The 18770-nt window shown below is 48.5% G+C and overlaps 1 protein-coding gene across 3 annotated transcripts in view; it reads left to right on the top strand.

Moving 5' to 3' along the window:
- Nucleotides 1-18770, top strand: part of LOC144798761 (uncharacterized) — a 1691129-nt gene that overhangs the window by 1402054 nt on the left and 270305 nt on the right. For all 3 annotated transcript variants that reach the window (XM_078669781.1, XM_078669783.1, XM_078669782.1), the window contains one exon: nt 9752-9827. In XM_078669781.1, the coding sequence (XP_078525907.1) occupies nt 9752-9827 (76 nt within the window). The remainder of the gene's footprint in view (nt 1-9751; nt 9828-18770) is intronic.

Raw genomic sequence — 18770 nt, 5'->3', positions numbered from 1 at the left:
GCTGTGGGCGTGGGCTGGGGGCGTGACTAACGCTGGGGGCGTGTGGTACGGCCATCACATCGTGGGCTGTGGGCTGTGGGCGTGTGCTGGGGGCGTGACAAACGCTGGGGGCGTGTGTCCGCACTTCATGCCATGTGAGTCGTACATACAAGCGGCAATTACGTTGCTGCGCAGCATCAAGAGACACGCTGGGGGCGTGAGAAATGCTGGGGGCGTGTGTCCGGCCTTCATGCCTTGTGAACGCAATTCCGCCGCATCAGGGGGCACGCTGGGGGCGTGAGAAATGCTGAGGGCATGTGCTACGTTCCGCCCTTCATGCCATGTGGGTCGTACATTAATCAGAAGATCGTCTGCTGTGGCCGTGTGCTGGGGGCGTGACAAACGCGTTCACCTTGAGGCCTGGTAAGTAACGTTACTGCAGCCTCTCCTGCGCGCTGTTACGGAACTCTCTCATTCAACGAAATTACACGTGCCTGCTACCATCTACCAGGGCTCTAGCCGGGCTCAGGCGGCGGATCAGTACACTAATTACACACGCCTGATAACATCAACCAGGGCTGCAGCTGGGCCTCAAGTAGGGGAACACGGGCCTGCTAACATCAAACAGGCCTGCATCTGGGCCTCAAGCGGAGGAACACACAAATGAGCGTGTCTGCGCTGACAATTACTGCAGCCTCTCCTACTCGCTGTCACTCAACTCTCTCATTAAACGGATTTACCCGCGGCTGATAACTCTCTCATTCAACGACATTACACGCGCCTGCTAACATCAACCAGGGCTGTAGCCGGGCTCAGGCGGCGGATCACTACACCAATTACACGCGCCTGCTAACATCAACCAGGGCTGCAGGTGGGCCTTCTCCGTCCCTATTCTAATGAAACAAAAAATGGTGTCTACCGCGAGAATTTAAAATAAATTGCCCTTGCCAAATACACACATTACACACATTCTATTTCATACGCGGACAACGTCGGGGCGGGCTGCTAGTAAGAATATAAAGAGAATCGGAGGTGCTAATTTTTAAGACTCCACTGGGAAAAATGAGGCTGCAGCAAGCTCTAACTAAGGGTGAAAACTCACCACCTGGACATCTGTGGGCTTGTTTCCCCACTGACTGTCACTAGATTACATCAGAAAGGAGTGCTGTACACTCAGGTTACCACCGAGGGCGGATGTTATTCAGTGATAGCAGCCACGGCCGAATGGAAGACCAGCATGCCACAGGGATATGTTTTCGCTTCTCTGCAGTTGTGGGCCAATATCCCTATCTACCTCCCACAGCTCACACTGTAACATACTGATGGTTTTAGCAAGAGCTGATGCCCTTCCACTGATTGCCCAAGCATCACAAGGGGAGCTGGGGTATGCGTAGAGAGGATTTAATCTTATGTGCTATTCCAAGGAGACTTCTATGAATATGGGGCCTACAGTAAATACCAAGCTTTCTTCTTGCTTCCTCCCAACTAGTCTCCGGTTGTCAGACATGCACAGCTCTATTAATGCAAAGGGCCCTGGGGTTTGGCGGGCATGTGTATCTGCTTTTTGAACCCCTGCACAATTTGGCATTACCAAAGTAGGTGCGTAGACCCTTCTGCAATATGGATCATGCCATCACACAATAAGCACGGGTACACTCCCAAGGAAGCATGCCCTCATTTGCATGTCACCTAGACCCTGGCCAAAGAAGGAATCCTTTGCCTCTGTGCCCATGTCATATAACAGACGCTGGTGCAGAGGTAGAGAGGTTGTCAAGAGGCACTTTGACTGTGTGTAACATGGAGGAGTCATCCAGTGGTCACCCTGAGGGTGTTCCTTCGAGGGTTGTAAGCCGCTACCTTGCAGACAGTTACTTTCGGACCACTCCAGACAGAGTATCATTATTTCACAACTTTGAAGGTAAGCTTTAAATATTTTTAAACATTAACCATAATAACTTTATTTCGGCAAATGCCATGAAAGCAAAAACAATAACGTAATACTGTCAAATCATTCAATAATTTAAAGCTTAAAAACATGACATGTAAAATAATTAAAATACCCAGAATTAAAACTAGCAGCATATAAGGAAATCATCTCATTGATTTTAAAATGTGAAGTTAAATGTCATCCAACATCTCCTATACTTATTATCTACTTTTGCATGCGCTTTAGAAAATCATAAAAAACACAACGAAATACAGCTCGAACACACAGGAATCTTAGGTGTTAAGTAGTAGACAACAACAGGTAGTCTGTTTCTGTCTATATCTCCACATATATGCAAGAAACCAGTAGACAGAAAAGACATTTGGTTGAATATATATATATCAAATAAAACAATCCTGCTCCAGCAAAGAAGAAGGTATGTACACGAGGCTGATGGAATAGGGCTTCTTTATTTTCTCAGGCCTCCCACGACCCCGAAATTTAAGAGAGACGTGTTTCATCTGCTCAGCAGCCTTTATCATATATATGTATCACAAACAAAGGTTATAGTTGATGTTAGAACTGGGGGTCTCTAGTTGGCTGAGGTAGGTACCTTAGGCCAAATAGGGACCCTTGCTTCTAAGTCAGGGAAAGGAAGGACACCTTCTCAGATAGCCCCTGCTCATCCCCTCGGTAGCTTGGCATGAGCAGCCAGGCTTATCTCCAAGGCAAATGTGTAAAGTTTTTGCAACACTGCTCACAGTAACCCAATGATGACACCACAAATGGACTCCACATGAGTTTCATAAAAAACAAGTATATGTTTATATAAAAAGATATACGATGAGACCACACGATAAAAATCCAACATATGCGTATTTGTAATATTTCACCTGGCCGGTTATTAGGCTTGCAAGCTCTTGTAGGTTCTTATGGTATTAATGAGCAATTCTAGATGATCCAATGCAATCCTAATGCAATGCTATGCAGTTCATAATCTAAAAATAATGCAGCTGGTTATGCAACAATAATGCAATGCGTAATGCAACAATCAGGCAGTTTGTTATGCAGAAATAATGCAATGCGTAATGCAACAATCAGGTAGTTCGTTATGCAGAAATAATTCAATATGAAATGTAACAATCAAGCAGTTCGTTATGCAGAAATAATGCAATGTTTAATGCAACAATCAGGCAGTTTGTAATGCAGAAATAATGCTATGCGTAATGCAACAATCAGGTAGTTCGTTATGCAGAAATAATGCAATGCGTAATGCAACAATCAGGCAGTTTGTAATACCAAAATGATCAATCAATCAATCACTGAATTTGTAAAGCGCACTACTCACCCGTGAGGGTCTCAAGGCGCTGAGGGGGGGGTGGGGGGGGAGGGGTCAGGGGGTAAGGCTGCTGCTACTGCTCAAAGAGCCAGGTCTTGAGGAGCTTCCTGAAGGTGAGCAGGTCCTGGGTCTGCCGCAGGTGGGTGGGGAGGGTGTTCCAGGTCTTGGCAGCGAGGAAGGAGAAGGATCTTCCTCCGGAGGTGGTACGCTGGATTCGTGGGACGTCGGCGAGGGCGAGGCTGGCGGAGCGGAGCCGGCGGGCGGGGGTGTAGAAGTTGAGTCTGTTGTTCAGGTAGGCTGGTCCGGTGTTGTGAAGTACTTTGTGAGCGTGGGTGAGGAGCTTGAAGGTGATCCTCTTGTTGATGGGGAGCCAGTGCAGGTCTTTGAGGAGGGGGGTGATGTGGCTGCGTCGGGGGTAGTTGAGGATCAGGCGGGCCGAGGCGTTCTGGATGCGTTGTAGTCGCTCTAGGTGTTTGGTCGGGATTCCTGTGTAGAGTGCGTTGCAGTAGTCTAGCCGGCTGCTGACAAGGGCTTGGGTCACCAAGCCCTTTGGTTTCGATCGGGATCCTCTGGTTTCGATCGGGATCCACTTGTAGATCCTGCGGAGCATGCGGAGGGTGTTGTAGCAGGAGGAGGAGACGGCGCTGACCTGCTTGGACATGGAGAGGGAGGAGTCGAGGATGAATCCCAAGTTGCGTGCCTGGTCCACTGTGTTGTCGGCCACCAGGAGTCATCCCAGGCAGACGGGGTAGGCCCGAGGATGAGGACTTCCGTCTTGTCTGAGTTCAGCTTCAGGCGGCTTCTCCTCAGCCACTTGGCGACGGCCTTCATACCCTCATGGAGGTTAGTTTTGGCGGCATGCGGGTCCTTGGTGAGGGAGAGGATGAGCTGGGTGTCGTCGGCGTACGAGATGATGTTCAGGTCGTGTTGGCGGGCCGCTTGTGCGAGGGGGGCCATGTAGATGTTGAACAGCGTTGGGCTGAGGGATGAGCCCTGGGGTACGCCGCAGATGAGCTTGGTAGCTTTGGATCGGTAGGGTGGGAGGCGTATGCTCTGGGTTCTGTCGGAGAGGAAGGAGGTGGTCCAGTCCAGGGCTTTCTCCCGTATTCCGGCTTCTTGGAGGCTTGTTCTTAGTGTGTGGTGGCAGACCGTGTCAAAGGCGGCTGACAGGTCCAGGAGGATGAGAGCTGACATTTCGCCGGTGTCTAGTTGGCGCCGGATGTCGTCTGTGGCGGCAATGAGGGCTGTCTCGGTGCTGTGGTTCCGTCTGAAACCAGATTGCGACGGGTCTAGGATGTTGTTGTCCTCGAGGTGGCGAGTCAGCTGTATGTTGGCGATTTTCTCAATGACCTTCGCCGGGAAGGAGAGCAGGGAGATGGGGCGGAAGTTTTTGAGGTCCTTGGGGTCCGCCTTGGGCTTCTTGAGGAGGGCGTTGATTTCGGCGTGCTTCCCGCTTTCCGGGAATGTGGCTGAGTCGAAGGAGATGTTGATGACCTTTCGTAGTTGGGGTGCGATGGTGGCGTCTGCTTTGTTGAACACGTGGTGTGGGCACGGGTCTGTTGGTGATCCCGAGTGGATGGAGTTCATGATCTTCCGTGTCTCGTCGTCGTTGACGTGGGCCCAGGAGGTCAGCTGGTTGGTGTAAGTGGTGTTCGGGGTGGGGTCTGTTGTGGTCGGGGCTGGCGGTGCGTTGAAGCTGTCATGGATGTTGATGATCTTGCGGTGGAAGAAGGTGGCAAGGGATTTGCACAGTCCTTGCGAGGGCGGGATGTCGTTGGTGTTGGCGCTGGGGTTGGAGAGTTCCTTGACGATGCTGAAGAGCTCTTTGCAGTCGTGTGCGTTGTTGTCCAAGCGGACTTTGAGGGAGGATCTCTTGGTTGTTCTGATGAGTTGGTGGTGTCTGCAAATGGCGTCCTTGTGGGCAGCGTGGTTGTATGACGTGCGGTCATGGAGCCATTTTTTCTCCTAGATCCGGCATTTGTGTTTGGAGGTCTGGAGTTCTTCGGTGAACCAGGCGGCTTTCTTGCTGAAGTGGTTGATGGAGGGCTTCTTTAGCAGGGTGATGGTGTTGGCGCAGTCTTCGATCCACTGTCTGAGGTTTCGGGCGGCGGTGTCTGGGTCGGTGGGGTCGGTTGGAGGGGCGAGGGCGGAGGTCAGTTGGTTCTCTGTGATTTTGCCCCAGCTGCGGCGAGCTAGCTGTTGAGTGTGGTGGTGCGTGGTTGCTTTCTTGAATGTGAAGTGGATGCAGTGGTGGTCGGTCTAGTGGAGTTTGGTGGTGTGGTTGAAGGCAACGTGGGTCCTTGTGGAGAAGATGTGGTTGAGCGTGTGTCTGGCGGCGTGGGTGGGTTCGGTGACGAGTTGTCGGAGGCCGAGGTTGGGGAGGTTGTCGATCAGGGTGGCGGAGTTGGTGTCGTTGTTGTTCTCGAGGTTGTAGTTCAGGTCCCCGAGGAGGATGTAGTCTGTGGAGGCGAGTGCGTGGGTGCTGGCGAGGTCGGCGATGGAGTCGCTGAACAGGGCCCGGGGTCCGGGGGGTCTGTAGACGAGTGTTCCTCTGAGAGTGGTGTTGGGGTTGGTGTGGATCCGAAAGTGAAGGTGTTCGGCGGAGTTGAGAGAGTTGTCTGCGAGGGTGTGGACCTGGAGTGTGGATTTGTGTACGATGGTTATTCTTCCTCCGATTCCGTTGGCGCGATCCCTGCGGGTGACTTTGTAGCCGTCTGGGATGGTTATGGCGATGTCCGGTGCCGAGGATTCGTTCCACCAGGTCTCGGTCAGGAATGCTACGTCTGGGGCCGTTGTGTCGAGTAGGTCCCAAAGCTCGACGGCGTGTTTGCATGCGGAGCTGGTGTTGAGGAGTATGCAGCGGAGGTGGTTGGGTCCGGTCCTTGGAGGCTTGGTGGTTCTGTCACAGGAGAAGCTGCAGGTGTGGCAGGAGAAGGGTCCGTGGGTGTGTTTCGCGGTAGCCTGGAAGCAGCGGCGGTCCCGGCCGGTGTTCAGAGTGAGGAGGGCGTTGGCTTCGTATCGTAGTTTGGCGTTGCGGGGTGGGGGGCGGAGTCCAGAGGTTCTGGCGTTGGGTGCGGTCCAGGTGCGGACCGGTGCAGACGGGCTTGCATTTGGCGCGCCCGCTGCGCACGTCCACTGCGCTTCTGCGCGACGTCCTCCATAAAAGGCGAAGTGGGAGGGAGCAGCAGCTGGGAGGCGGGAGCGGGCGGCGAATGGGCGTTGGGGACGGGACGGTACACAGAAGGCAAAGGGGGCGGGGGTGCAGCGGCGGGAAGCGGGGAGCGGGAGGGTATCGGGGGCAAGGGGCGCTAAAGGGACCGATTACAAAGTAAAATACAGCAATACAAATACCAATACAGAAATTAGTACAGTACAGGAAGAAAACAGACACCAGACCGCAGGAGCACACCAGCGGCGAACTCCCGGCAGTGGCAGCAGTGGGGCATAAGTCACGGGCGCACAGGAGGAGCCGTGCAGTGTGGGGAGCGACCTGACCGGGAAGCCGGGTCAAGGGTCACACTCACTGCCACGCGGCGTCCTCCATAAAGGACAAGTGGGAGGGTGGAGCAGCTCGGAGGCGGGAGCGGGGCGGCCAATGGGCGTTGGGGACAGGACGGGACACAGAAGGCAAAGGGGGAGGGGCCGCAGGGGTGCAGCAGCGGGTAGCGGGAGGGTGCCTGGGGCAAGGGGCACTAAAGGGACCGATTACAAAGCAGAATAAAATACAGCAATACAAATACCAATACAGAAATTAGTACAGTACAGGAAGAAAACAGTCACCAGACCGTAAGAGCACACCAGCGGCGAACTCCCGGCAGCGGCAGCAGTGGGGCAGGAGTAACGGGCGCACAGGAGGAGCCATGCGGCATGGGGAGCGACCTGACCTGAGAGCAGGGTCAAGGGATGTCATGGGTAATGCAACAATCAGGCAGTTCGTAATACCAAAATGATGTCATGCGTAATGCTACAATCAGGCACTTTGTAATACCAAAATAATGTACTCTGGCACCGATCACAGTGCTCGGGACGGTCTCTATGCCACTCCTGCTAACTCACGGTCAGCTACTGCCAACATATGCCCCCAACATGGGTATGGTGTAAAACAAAGTGTAGCTCCACACTCTGCCCCCAGTACTGCCACTCCTCTGCAAGTACGGGCCGCATAGGTCTCAGGCTGCACGAAGCACACGCATACAGCGTTGCTGAGACTCACTTGAGCTTCGGGTGGAGACGATCACAGGGCAATCCTCACGAAGGTCTCAAGCTGAACAAAGCACACGCACACAGCGTCGCTGAGACTCACTTGAGCTTCGGGTGTACACAATCACAGGTTGCAAAAAGCACACACACACAGCGTCGCTGATACTCACTTGGACTCCAGGTGCACATGATCATGGGCAGTTCTTACAAAGATCTCAGGCTGCAAAAAGCAAACACACACACACAGCGTAGCTGAGACACCTCTGGAAACTTTTATGTTCCTGAGTTTCCACAACAAGGAGCCAGCTCTCCTCTGCCCTTTGGGGACAAGTTACTTCAGGACACAGCACACAGCAAAATCCTTTCACGCAGGGGGACGCAGCACATAGCAAAGTCCCTTAGCCTCTCCTTGGTTAAATCAGAAAACTGCAGGCCAGCCCCAGAACAGACAGCAAGGGTCAGTCCTTTCCTTCAGTCTCTTCAGCGGTTTCTTCCTTGGCAGAGGTTCCTCTTGACCACAAAGTAGTTTCAATCCTTTTCAGTCTTGATCAGTCCAAAGTCCAGGGGTTTCAGCTCTCATAGTTATACCCCTAAATGTCTTTGAAGTCTTTGTGTTCAGGGGGGCACTGACCCCTGTTTAAATCAGTTCTGGGTGTCTCCCTGCCAGTGACACCTTCTTCCTTTGGTAGTAGGGTCTAGATCCTCAATCACTCAGCAGGAGATGGAGCCATTGTTTTATGGCGGCAGCCCAGGCATCTTCACCTCCAGGGGCTACTCCTCCCCCCTACACTCCAGATGCAGGTCAGCCTGTTGCTGTCCCACCATCCCCCGGGTCAAGACATTCTCCACAGCCTATCACATTCAAATCCAGACAGTCAATCCACAACCAGGCAGAGACACACAGAAATGTTAGAATACAAAAAAACAGCCACTTCTAAAAGTGTGGTTTCTAAACGCACAATGCAAAATCCACTTTCACAAAAAGATGTGTTATTAAATTGTGAGTTCAGGCATACTAAACTTCACCTCTACATCTTAAGCCTATGGGAAGATAGGCTGGAAACATATTACCCAGCCTCCCCATTCTGTCGTATGGGGAAGGTGGCCTTTCAACAGTGAAAAACAAGATGGGGAGTATTTCACTGTCAGGGCATGGTACACACCTCAGTACATCTACCTTTCACATACACTGCACCCTGCCTAGGGGGGCACCCTGGACCTACCATAGGGGTGTCTGATGTGCATAAAAAGGGATGGGTAAGGCCTGGCAAGTGGGTGAACTTGTCAGGACAACAAGGCAGTTTAACAAACTGTGCTCAGGCAATCCAGTGGCAGGCTGAGTTCTCTCTTTAGGGCTACTTGTGTGGGTGGCACAATTAGTACTGCAGGTCCACTAGTAGCATTTGCATTACCAGCCCTGGCACACATAGTGCACTTTACTAGGGACTTTACTAGTAAGGCAAACATACCAATCATGGACAACCAATTACCATTACACTTTACACAGGGAGCACTTGCACTTTGACACTGATCAGCAGTGGCAAAGTGCCCAAAGCATCTAAGTTGGCAACACCATGTCTGAAAAAAGATCTAGGGGGAAGGCAAAAAGTTTAGGGATCTTTAGCCAAAAAAGGGGCGAGTCCGACAGTGGAGTTATGCAAATGTATTCCAATACTAAAAAACTACTGCTTTAAAACCAAAAAACTATGAAATTCACCAGATTACATAAAAGACTTAAGTACACCTTGCACTACAATCGATTATACATTCGATGAGTGATGTAATGTATAAGGTCATTAGCTGTGCATGATACCGGTGCAAGATTTACTCAGATCAGTTAGGTATAACAGATTTTTTGCTTGTGAATACCTTAAAATTGTTTGAAAATATTGTTGTTTTTAGGCTAAGGGAAAATCTATTGAGGGTCTTGAACATGTTTTAACTGTTCCTAGCACAGTGGGGTTTTTGAAAATTGCTTTGCAGACAATACATTTTCATTAAAGTATAAAGACACCCTATATACTTAAATAAAAACACTGTTCAGAGGATTGACAAAACATCCTAATTTATCGTAGTGAAATATATAAAGTAATTAGCTTTACATACTTCAGTTCAATCCCCCATCCAGTGTATGACATGGATATAATGTCCAATTACCATAAAGACATGTTGATATGCTTCCATTCTTCCTCCAATTAAAAAATGCAAAGTCCCACTGCAAGCAGAGGGCCTTTTGTGTGTATATGATGCCATTGTAAATGGAGAAGTAGGTGATATTGAATATTCTTTGGTTCTGTGTCTAACAGCTTGCGTCTCACAAGGACCAGTTAAGAAGCCTGACTAATGAACTCGAGAGGACAAAAGATGAGAAGTACCAGCTTGGTAAGTGATGACAGCAGGTTCAACTCGTTGTTCTTATATAAAAATAATTTATATCTTATCGAAGCTGCAAACCATGAGGTTGCTTGAAGAGGGAGCCAATTAGGTATATGACATAGATAACTCTTTCAAAGCAATGAAAAGAAGACTGTAGCAAGTGTAGATTTGTAGGTCACTGTGATGCGGCGTCCGCTCATACCCGCCATGGTCCACGTCGGTTCGGTCCTTCGCGTACAACGGAGGTCCCGGCCAGAGCGTCCATAGCAACGACCCGCCCCACCAAACGTCCAACCCTCTGTCCTCTGTTCCAGGACCCAATCCGGAACGACGGACACCCGGAAGCGCTACCTCCCGACCCCGGAAGTACCTCCCCCTCACGACTTCCGGACACTGGAAAAGCCGGAACCAGGAAACAGTCCGGCGTCGGATTGAGCTTGTGGCAGGAGACCCCGACCGGAGAGGCGAAGGAGACGGCGACCGAAGAGGAAGAAGACTGGTCCGAAGATTGGTGGAGTCCACCGGAGGTTGCTGGGGAGCGGCCGCAACTCAACTTGGAGAGTTGCGGCGGACCGGGTGAGTGACTCGGAAACCACTTGTGGCACGTTAGGTGCAGTGTACATATCGCCCTTTGTATAGTTAATCTTCCCTCCTTTTAGGCTCACTACGCCACCCGTAGCACTGTGTAAATATTGTGAAGCACTCATCCACTTTGTGAATAAACCCCAACCCTGCACGCCCCACCACCCTACACCTCTACCGTTTCTCGCTACCCTGCTTGCCTTTGCTTCCAAACCCGACCCTACCGTCCCCTCCTCACTTTCGCCTTCATACCCCTCACAGTCCCTGGTGTTGGTAACAGGGATAATACAAGAAAGTCCGGCAGGACTAACGGCTCCTTTCTTTGTTTCTTTGTTTCCCCTCCCGGTACCTCCGAGGACATCCCCAAGACCGGAACCCAGGAGAGCCCACTGGATACCGAACCCCGACCCTCCGTCCATCCGAGGAGCTGGACTTTGTTTTGTGGAACATTAAAGCCCGATAAGAACCCTATTTGTGACCTGCTGTGAAATAATTAAACAACACACCTGCCTATGCTGAGCAGTTTTTCTGGAAACAATATTTATAGAAATGTGCATGAAAAATAAACATGAACACTAGCTTTAGAAATTGCAACGTTTCTTTTAATTCTTTTGCAGACTATTTTACTTGTTAGTCTTTGCTTGTTTTTTATGGCATGAGAATACAAAAATTATGAAAAAGACTACTGTACATTTATATACACACAGAAGAAAACAAACTTTGGTATGTACATAATTCACTCAAACTCACACTCAACACATTCTTGGCCATCCAATCATACAAAAAACATCCATACTGGTCCCATGGTCATAAACACAGTTTGTGATAATACAAGGGTAATAACATTTGTGAATTTCAAACGATAGTCAAACTTTATACACAGTTCTTTAGAAAAAGTAATAATCCATCAATTGATTGACACAATCATGACAAAAGTGATGACACGGGACCGAGACAGGTCGACGCGTTTCGAACCCTATCTTTTCAAGGGTTCTCTTCAGGACCACAGTTTTACTACAAGGGAAAGAGGAAAGCAAAAATCACTAAACCGAACCTGAGAGATCACCATCTCAACCAATGCACCGCTAGACTCAGCCTACCTCAATACGTGGGTCAAAGCTCCTCAAGTGGTATAGGAAGACAGGAGTATTCCCAGCAAAAGGGAGCGAAGAAGTGCTGCGAGAGAGAACAAGTACACTCAATCATACAGAACTATATCTAGGCTGATAGAATTAAACTAGTGAATTCAGAGGATGGATGCGTGTGCTCACCTTGCATGTAGCGCGTGTGCGCTCAACCAATGCTTGTAATTTTGGTGACGCTCGGTCCGTGAATTGTATGGATCCGGCGTCTCTAGAGATTGAAAAGTGAAGGTATTCGTTAAAACCCGCAATGTGGTACCTGCATTTGTTGTCAAGATACCGTGGAAGAAACAGTATTCTCCTTTAACAACATTCACTGGAAGCATGAAGCTTTCACCAATTGTAAAACAAGGAATGTCGTTTACGCGATCCTTTGCCCCTGCCCAAAACTATACATTGGGAAAACATCCCAAGAGGTCAGACAACGCATTACGCAGCATAAATCCAGACTGCGCAGAGAAGTTGAGAACGCGCCATTGGTACACCACTGGGTGACGAAGAAACATGATAAAAATAATTTCAAATGGACCGTCCTGTCAAAAATCGAAAAAGATCCAAGAGGAGGGGATTTGGAATTAAGATTGAATCAAAGAGAGGCCCTATTAATCATGAAATATGACACAGCAGTCAATGGATTGAACGAAATTTCGGAAATTTATAAAACTTTCCCGTGACACTGCCCATAGGACTTCATCTCCCAGAACCCTCCTTGGCATATATTATATGAACTACAACTCCCTACACCCCTTGGGTTGCGATCATTCTCTTGAGCCAAACTGCAGGGAGGCCTCAGTAACCCGCTAGTTACCGCTGGGTGAGGAGCGAGGACGTTCGAGATACTGTTTTGCCTGTCTGAATTAGTCTTCACGGTAAGCGGACACCGGGACTTTCCAGCGCGGTGTTGCAGCGGCCGCCCTGGCGCTTTCCTCCGCATTGCGGGTTTTAACGAATACCTTCACTTTTCAATCTCTAGAGACGCCGGATCCATACAATTCACGGACCGAGCGTCACCAAAATTACAAGCATTGGTTGAGCGCACACGCGCTACATGCAAGGTGAGCACACGCATCCATCCTCTGAATTCACTAGTTTAATTCTATCAGCCTAGATATAGTTCTGTATGATTGAGTGTACTTGTTCTCTCTCGCAGCACTTCTTCGCTCCCTTTTGCTGGGAATACTCCTGTCTTCCTATACCACTTGAGGAGCTTTGACCCACGTATTGAGGTAGGCTGAGTCTAGCGGTGCATTGGTTGAGATGGTGATCTCTCAGGTTCGGTTTAGTGATTTTTGCTTTCCTCTTTCCCTTGTAGTAAAACTGTGGTCCTGAAGAGAACCCTTGAAAAGATAGGGTTCGAAACGCGTCGACCTGTCTCGGTCCCGTGTCATCACTTTTGTCATGATTGTGTCAATCAATTGATGGATTATTACTTTTTCTAAAGAACTGTGTATAAAGTTTGACTATCGTTTGAAATTCACAAATGTTATTACCCTTGTATTATCACAAACTGTGTTTATGACCATGGGACCAGTATGGATGTTTTTTGTATGATTGGATGGCCAAGAATGTGTTGAGTGTGAGTTTGAGTGAATTATGTACATACCAAAGTTTGTTTTCTTCTGTGTGTATATAAATGTACAGTAGTCTTTTTCATAATTTTTGTATTCTCATGCCATAAAAAACAAGCAAAGACTAACAAGTAAAATAGTCTGCAAAAGAATTAAAAGAAACGTTGCAATTTCTAAAGCTAGTGTTCATGTTTATTTTTCATGCACATTTCTATAAATATTGTTTCCAGAAAAACTGCTCAGCATAGGCAGGTGTGTTGTTTTTCAAGTTAATATTGGCTCAGCCTTGCTGAGTTTTGAGTCAAGACCCTCTATTGTTATTCAAAAAGTGAAATAATTAAAAGCATTGCCCACTTTATACGGCCTCCGCGCTTGATATTCCGGTCCGCCACATCCCCACGTGGACAGTCACATTTGAGGTTTCTAAATATTCTACAACAAACCGTTCTATAAAAGGTTTGAATATGTGATCCATCTTTTTCTGATGATCTCCCGAGCATGTAAGAGGGAGGGCAGGCATTTCACTCCATTGATTGAGGATATCTGGCCAACAATATTGATTACTGACATTAGTTGAATTTCTGTGCACTTTGCCCTTTGGCTGTGGTATGTTACAGTAAATAAAACTGCCATTTCTAGCATTTCATTATTATTATTTGGACATTTGGTGTTGCGCATGACTCACTCCCGGAGGAGTATCTTGGCGCTGCTCAAAAAAGGATAAAATATTCTAAAACTCTTCTTAACACCTTCCATGCTTGTGACGGAACCGCTCTGTCACCAGCCTCGGTCACGCTGTGCTGGTGACGGAGCGGTTCCGTCACGGCCCGCTCGGCGCGCCTGCGCGGCGCTGATTTCGCGCCTGCGCTGGACGTTCCATTGAGCGGGTGGGGCCGTGACGGAACCGCTCCGTCACAAGCACAGCGCGCCCGAGGCTCGTGACGGAGCGGTTCCGTCACGAGCATGGGAGCGCCGCGCGCCCCCCCTCCCCACTAGCGCTGCGGCGGAATTGCCGCCGCAGCGTAGGTGTTAAAGGAAGTGAAGTTTGAGCAAGATCAAAGACTAAAAGGGAGTTGTTTAAGTGATAAGGGGCTGTGTAAGAGAAAGATTGCCTCCCATATCTTAAGGTGTGGATGCGTGGAATCATTAGAAGTGCCTTATCTGAAGATCTTAGACATCTAGGAGGCAGGTAGGGATATACTTAGGGATATACTTGAGTGGACAGATAGACTGATCGAGACTTGTGGAGTGCCTTATGTGTCAGACAGCATATTTTGAAAATGACACACTTTTTAATCAGCAGCCAGTGAAGCGTTCTGAGTATCGGGGAGGAGGGCGAGCGAGAGGGAAGATTACAAAGTTGCTGTGCAGCGGTATCCTAGAGCACCTGCAGTTTGGACTGCAAGGTCTCATTTACTGATGTCAACAAAGCTTTCCCATAGGCATGGCGGCTGGTGATAAGGGCCTAGATAAGAGTCTACCTGGCTGTGTCTGGAAGCCTCAGGAGAGCTTTTCTTTCAGAGATTCATGGTGGCAAAACTGATGGCCACAGGTGGCATTAACTTGGTTTTTCATAGAAAGAGATTGGTCTTGCTTCGCTCCAAGATTTTTCACTAACTGCTTAGAAGAGGGAGCAGGGCCAAGTTCTAAATGCCACAAATCAGCTGACCATATCTCGGTCGCTTTGCCAAATAGCATGATCTCTGTCTTGTTGCTGTTTAATTGGAGACAGTTGTTACTCATCCAAGCAGCGATTTCCCTCACGCAATTTGTAAATTTGCCTTTCACCACATCTGGGTCCGGGCTAAAGGAGATAAGAAGTTGAGTGTCATCATCCGCATATGACAAAATCTCCACACCGCAGGCTCTCACAATTTAGGCTAACGGGGCTACATAGATGTTAAACAGAGTTGCGTTCAGGCATGATTCCTGGGGCACTCCGTTGTTCATATCCATCAGTCAAGACTTGGAAGAGTCCAAGCAGATTTGTTACGTTAGACTGGCAAGGAAGTTCCTGGGCCAATCTAGCCCCCTAAGTTGCAGCCCTGCCTTGTGAAGCCTGCGGATTAGGATAGAGTGGGGGTCCATGTCAAATGCTGCTGACAAATCCAACAACACCAACATGACCGGGGTTCCAACATCTAAGGAGAGCCTGATGTTATAAGCCAGAGCCAGCAGAGCAGTCTCAGTGCTGTGGATCTCTCTGAACCCACCGGTGATGAATCCAAGATGTAGTTTTCTTCAAGAAAGGCTGAAAGTTGTCTTAGTAAACTTTTCTAGAGCTTTCACAAGTAAGGGTAACAGCGAAAATGGTCTTATTGTTGGAGAGAACTTGCTGTAGGTTATTTAAGTAGCGGAGATACTAAAGCGCACTTCCATCATTTAGGCACTTTAGCTGTAGTCAATGAGAGATTGTATACACGGCCTTTCAAACCGGATGTTATCCAGCCCCGTGGAAGAGGGCAGTGATTAAGCCTCTTCTGAAGAAGCCCTCCCTGGATCCCTCCGTCCCGGTCAGTTATAGACCAATTGCCTGTCTTCCCTTCCCGGCCAAAATTTGTGAAGCTCTGATGAATACACAGCTCTCAGAGTTCGTCGACACGCACCAACTCTTAGACGAAACGCAGTTTGGCTTTAGGAAGGGACACGGGACGGAGACCGCTTTAATAAAAGCTTCTGATGAAATCAGAACCATCATGGATCAGGGAGGAACGGCCATTTTAATTCTTCTGGACCTATCCGCTGCTTTTGACACGGTCGACCATGCTATTTTGGTCGACCGTGTCACAGCTCTGGGGATTGACGGTTCGGCTAGAAACCTCATTTCATCTTTTCTGGCCGACCGCACCCAGACAGTCAAGTTGGGTAATTTCTACTCTCCCGTCTCTGCACTACCATGTGGAGTACCACAAGGCTCCTCGCTAAGTCCCACGTTATTCAACATCTACGTAGCGGACTTAGCGAGGGTAATAAAGGCCTATGGGGTGCGATTAACTTCCTACGCAGACGACACCCAACTGGTGCTGGCGATCCACAAGAACGGCACAGCAGTGGCAGCTAATTTTCAGGAAGCTATGCTTGCTGTCAGTGCATGGATGTCCTCCAACTGCCTAAGGCTCAACTCGGATAAAACCGAGGTTATGACCTTTGGCAACCTCGCCCCAGAATGGTCCTCCATTTGGTGGCCCAAACAACTGGGCTCTCCACCAGTCCCAGTGGTAAAGGCGAGGAACTTGGGAGTCATCTTCAACAGCAAACTAACCTTCAACCTTCATGTTAACAAGGTTGTCTCCTCTGCTTTCTTCACACTAAAGCAAATAAAGAAATTGCTGCCTTACCTCCCTTCCTCTGCTGGGAAGACTTTAGTCACCACTCTGGTATTTTCCAAAATAGATTATGGAAATGCCCTCTTCCTCAACACCCAGAAATCTGTGCTGTCCAAATTACAGTCGGTACAGAATGCGGCTGCCAGAATTCTCTTAAACATCCCTCGCCGCCAGCCCACTACCCTTGCCATCCGCCAGCTTCACTGGCTCAGAGTAGAGAGCCGTATTAAGTTCAAGGCTCTCTGCATTGCCTACAAGGCAGTGCATGGTACAGGACCCAAATTCTTGACTGAGGCACTTCAGCTGTACACCCCCAAAAGACTGTTGAGATCTGCTAACACCCGCCTTCTTCCTGTACCTCGCACTAGAACGGCAACTTGGGGAGATCGTCGCTTTTTAGTAGCTACACCAAAACTCTGGAACCTTCTTCCTTTAAATATCAAAAATGCCCCCAACCTGATGAGCTTCCGGAGGCTCGTAAAGACATGGCTGTTTGACCAGTGAACTCTGCTATTATGGTCCTGCTAGCTCACACATGCGCCGAGACACCCTAGGGTATTTGTTTGCGCAATAAAAATTTCAAAAATAAATAAATAAATAAATAAATATATATCCTTAACTGCAGGCACCAGACACGTTGGTAAACTAGCTGTTGTCCTAGGAGGGCGTGGGTCTTGAGGTGAACAAGACTTGACATGAGAAGGCATTTCGGACATTTGGTCCTCCGAGAAAAGTTCAGTCACTCAAACTGCACGTGGCTGTAGGATGTGAATGATTTAGGTCAAAGTCGTTGTCAAGACAATCAGGAATGACTGAAAAATTCTTATACATTTTCTCTATTCTATTATAACCCCTGTACGTGGGTTACCAGCTTAGTATAACCTGGAATGGAAAATGCAGTGTTATCAAGTTGTACGTGGCCGTGGTCATGCATGTTAGAGCATGCCATTTTAGTTCATATCTGGTTTACTGTTGCAGGTGCTCCCCCTTTCCAGTTTCCTTTTGACAACATTGACTGTAGCTTTGAAACTGGTTCCACCACGCTCACTGATTCTATACCAGAGTTCCTCTACCTCACTTACTTGTTTAATTTTGTAGTAGCTCTTTCAAATGGGGTTACTTCCTCATCTCTGGCAGCTTATGCTGCAACACCCCAGATTCAGGTTTTACTCGTTGTTTTACAAGTGATTTCCAGCATCTGATGAGCATTGTCTCTGTGTTCTCAGGGACATCCACTATGGCATTTGTAGCAGAATCCCACCAGCAGGGAGGATGAGATTAACAGGCAACTTTGCTTCTCTCCAAAGCTGACACTATTAGTAGGAACACAGTGGAGTAGTGTGGATGCACACATTAAAAGAGCAGTGTTCCTTTAGTTGTTCTTAGTTCATAAATCTTTATTTCGGTAGTTTATCACCATAAAAGATATAAATACCATTTCATATTTATAAAAACAATAGAACATTAAAAAACATTTAAAAATACATCAGCGACCATAGGAATGTTCAGTAATACAGGGCATCGCATTTTTACTACGGTAAAGATCAATAACCAGCTTTGAGGCACTGACTTCTCAGAAACCACATTGCTCCTAAATATTTAGCCACTGCAAAAACAATGTGATCCGACAAGTCTGTTTTCAACACTCTAAACGCGGCCAAGCACTCTGCAAACCCCAAATTCCTACATATAGGGACAATCCATTTCTTGCGGTTCGCGTTATATGCCGGGCAGAAAAAAATTATATGGAGCTCAGTTTCATTAGCCACTCTGCAAGCCGGGCATAAGCTGACTGCTGATTCGCTCCACTTACTAGTTAGAGCTCGAAGTGGAAGGGTCCCATGCCTCCATTGCAAATATAGTTTCCTAAGTAAAGCAGGGTATAATTTATCCAAGGCTGGTTCAAAGCTGTAAATGTCCTTGATGCGTAGAAATGACTCTGTGAGTGTCCCCAGGTTTTGCCGACGACAGAGTGCCGCTATTTTACTGTCGTTGTAAACCTTTGCCAATCTCTTTTTGGGAATTAATGGGCAAGCGGATGAAGGATCAGACCAGAGTGTCGATAGGCCTAGACCCCCCAACTCAGTTTTAATATATTTAAGCCATTTAATTTTCCCTGCATTAGGCATGGCAAGCACCTCCTGAAGCCCCTGCCTATAGCTAATCAGTTCTGGGACTGCCCACAGCCTACGCTAATAGAGCAAGGGGCGCAATGCCAGTTCTTCACCAAGGGGTCGCAACCCCAGATCTAACCTTAATGGAACAAGGGGTCTACTGGGCGGAAGTGCTACCACCCGCCTAATGAACTTGTTCTCCTCTCTGACCAGGTTG

The sequence above is a fragment of the Lissotriton helveticus genome, chromosome 12 (genome assembly GCF_964261635.1).
Source record: "Lissotriton helveticus chromosome 12, aLisHel1.1, whole genome shotgun sequence".
Lineage (NCBI taxonomy): Eukaryota > Metazoa > Chordata > Amphibia > Caudata > Salamandridae > Lissotriton > Lissotriton helveticus.
Note: the sequence above shows the minus strand (reverse complement) of the source record. Positions and strands in the feature narration are given on the sequence as shown.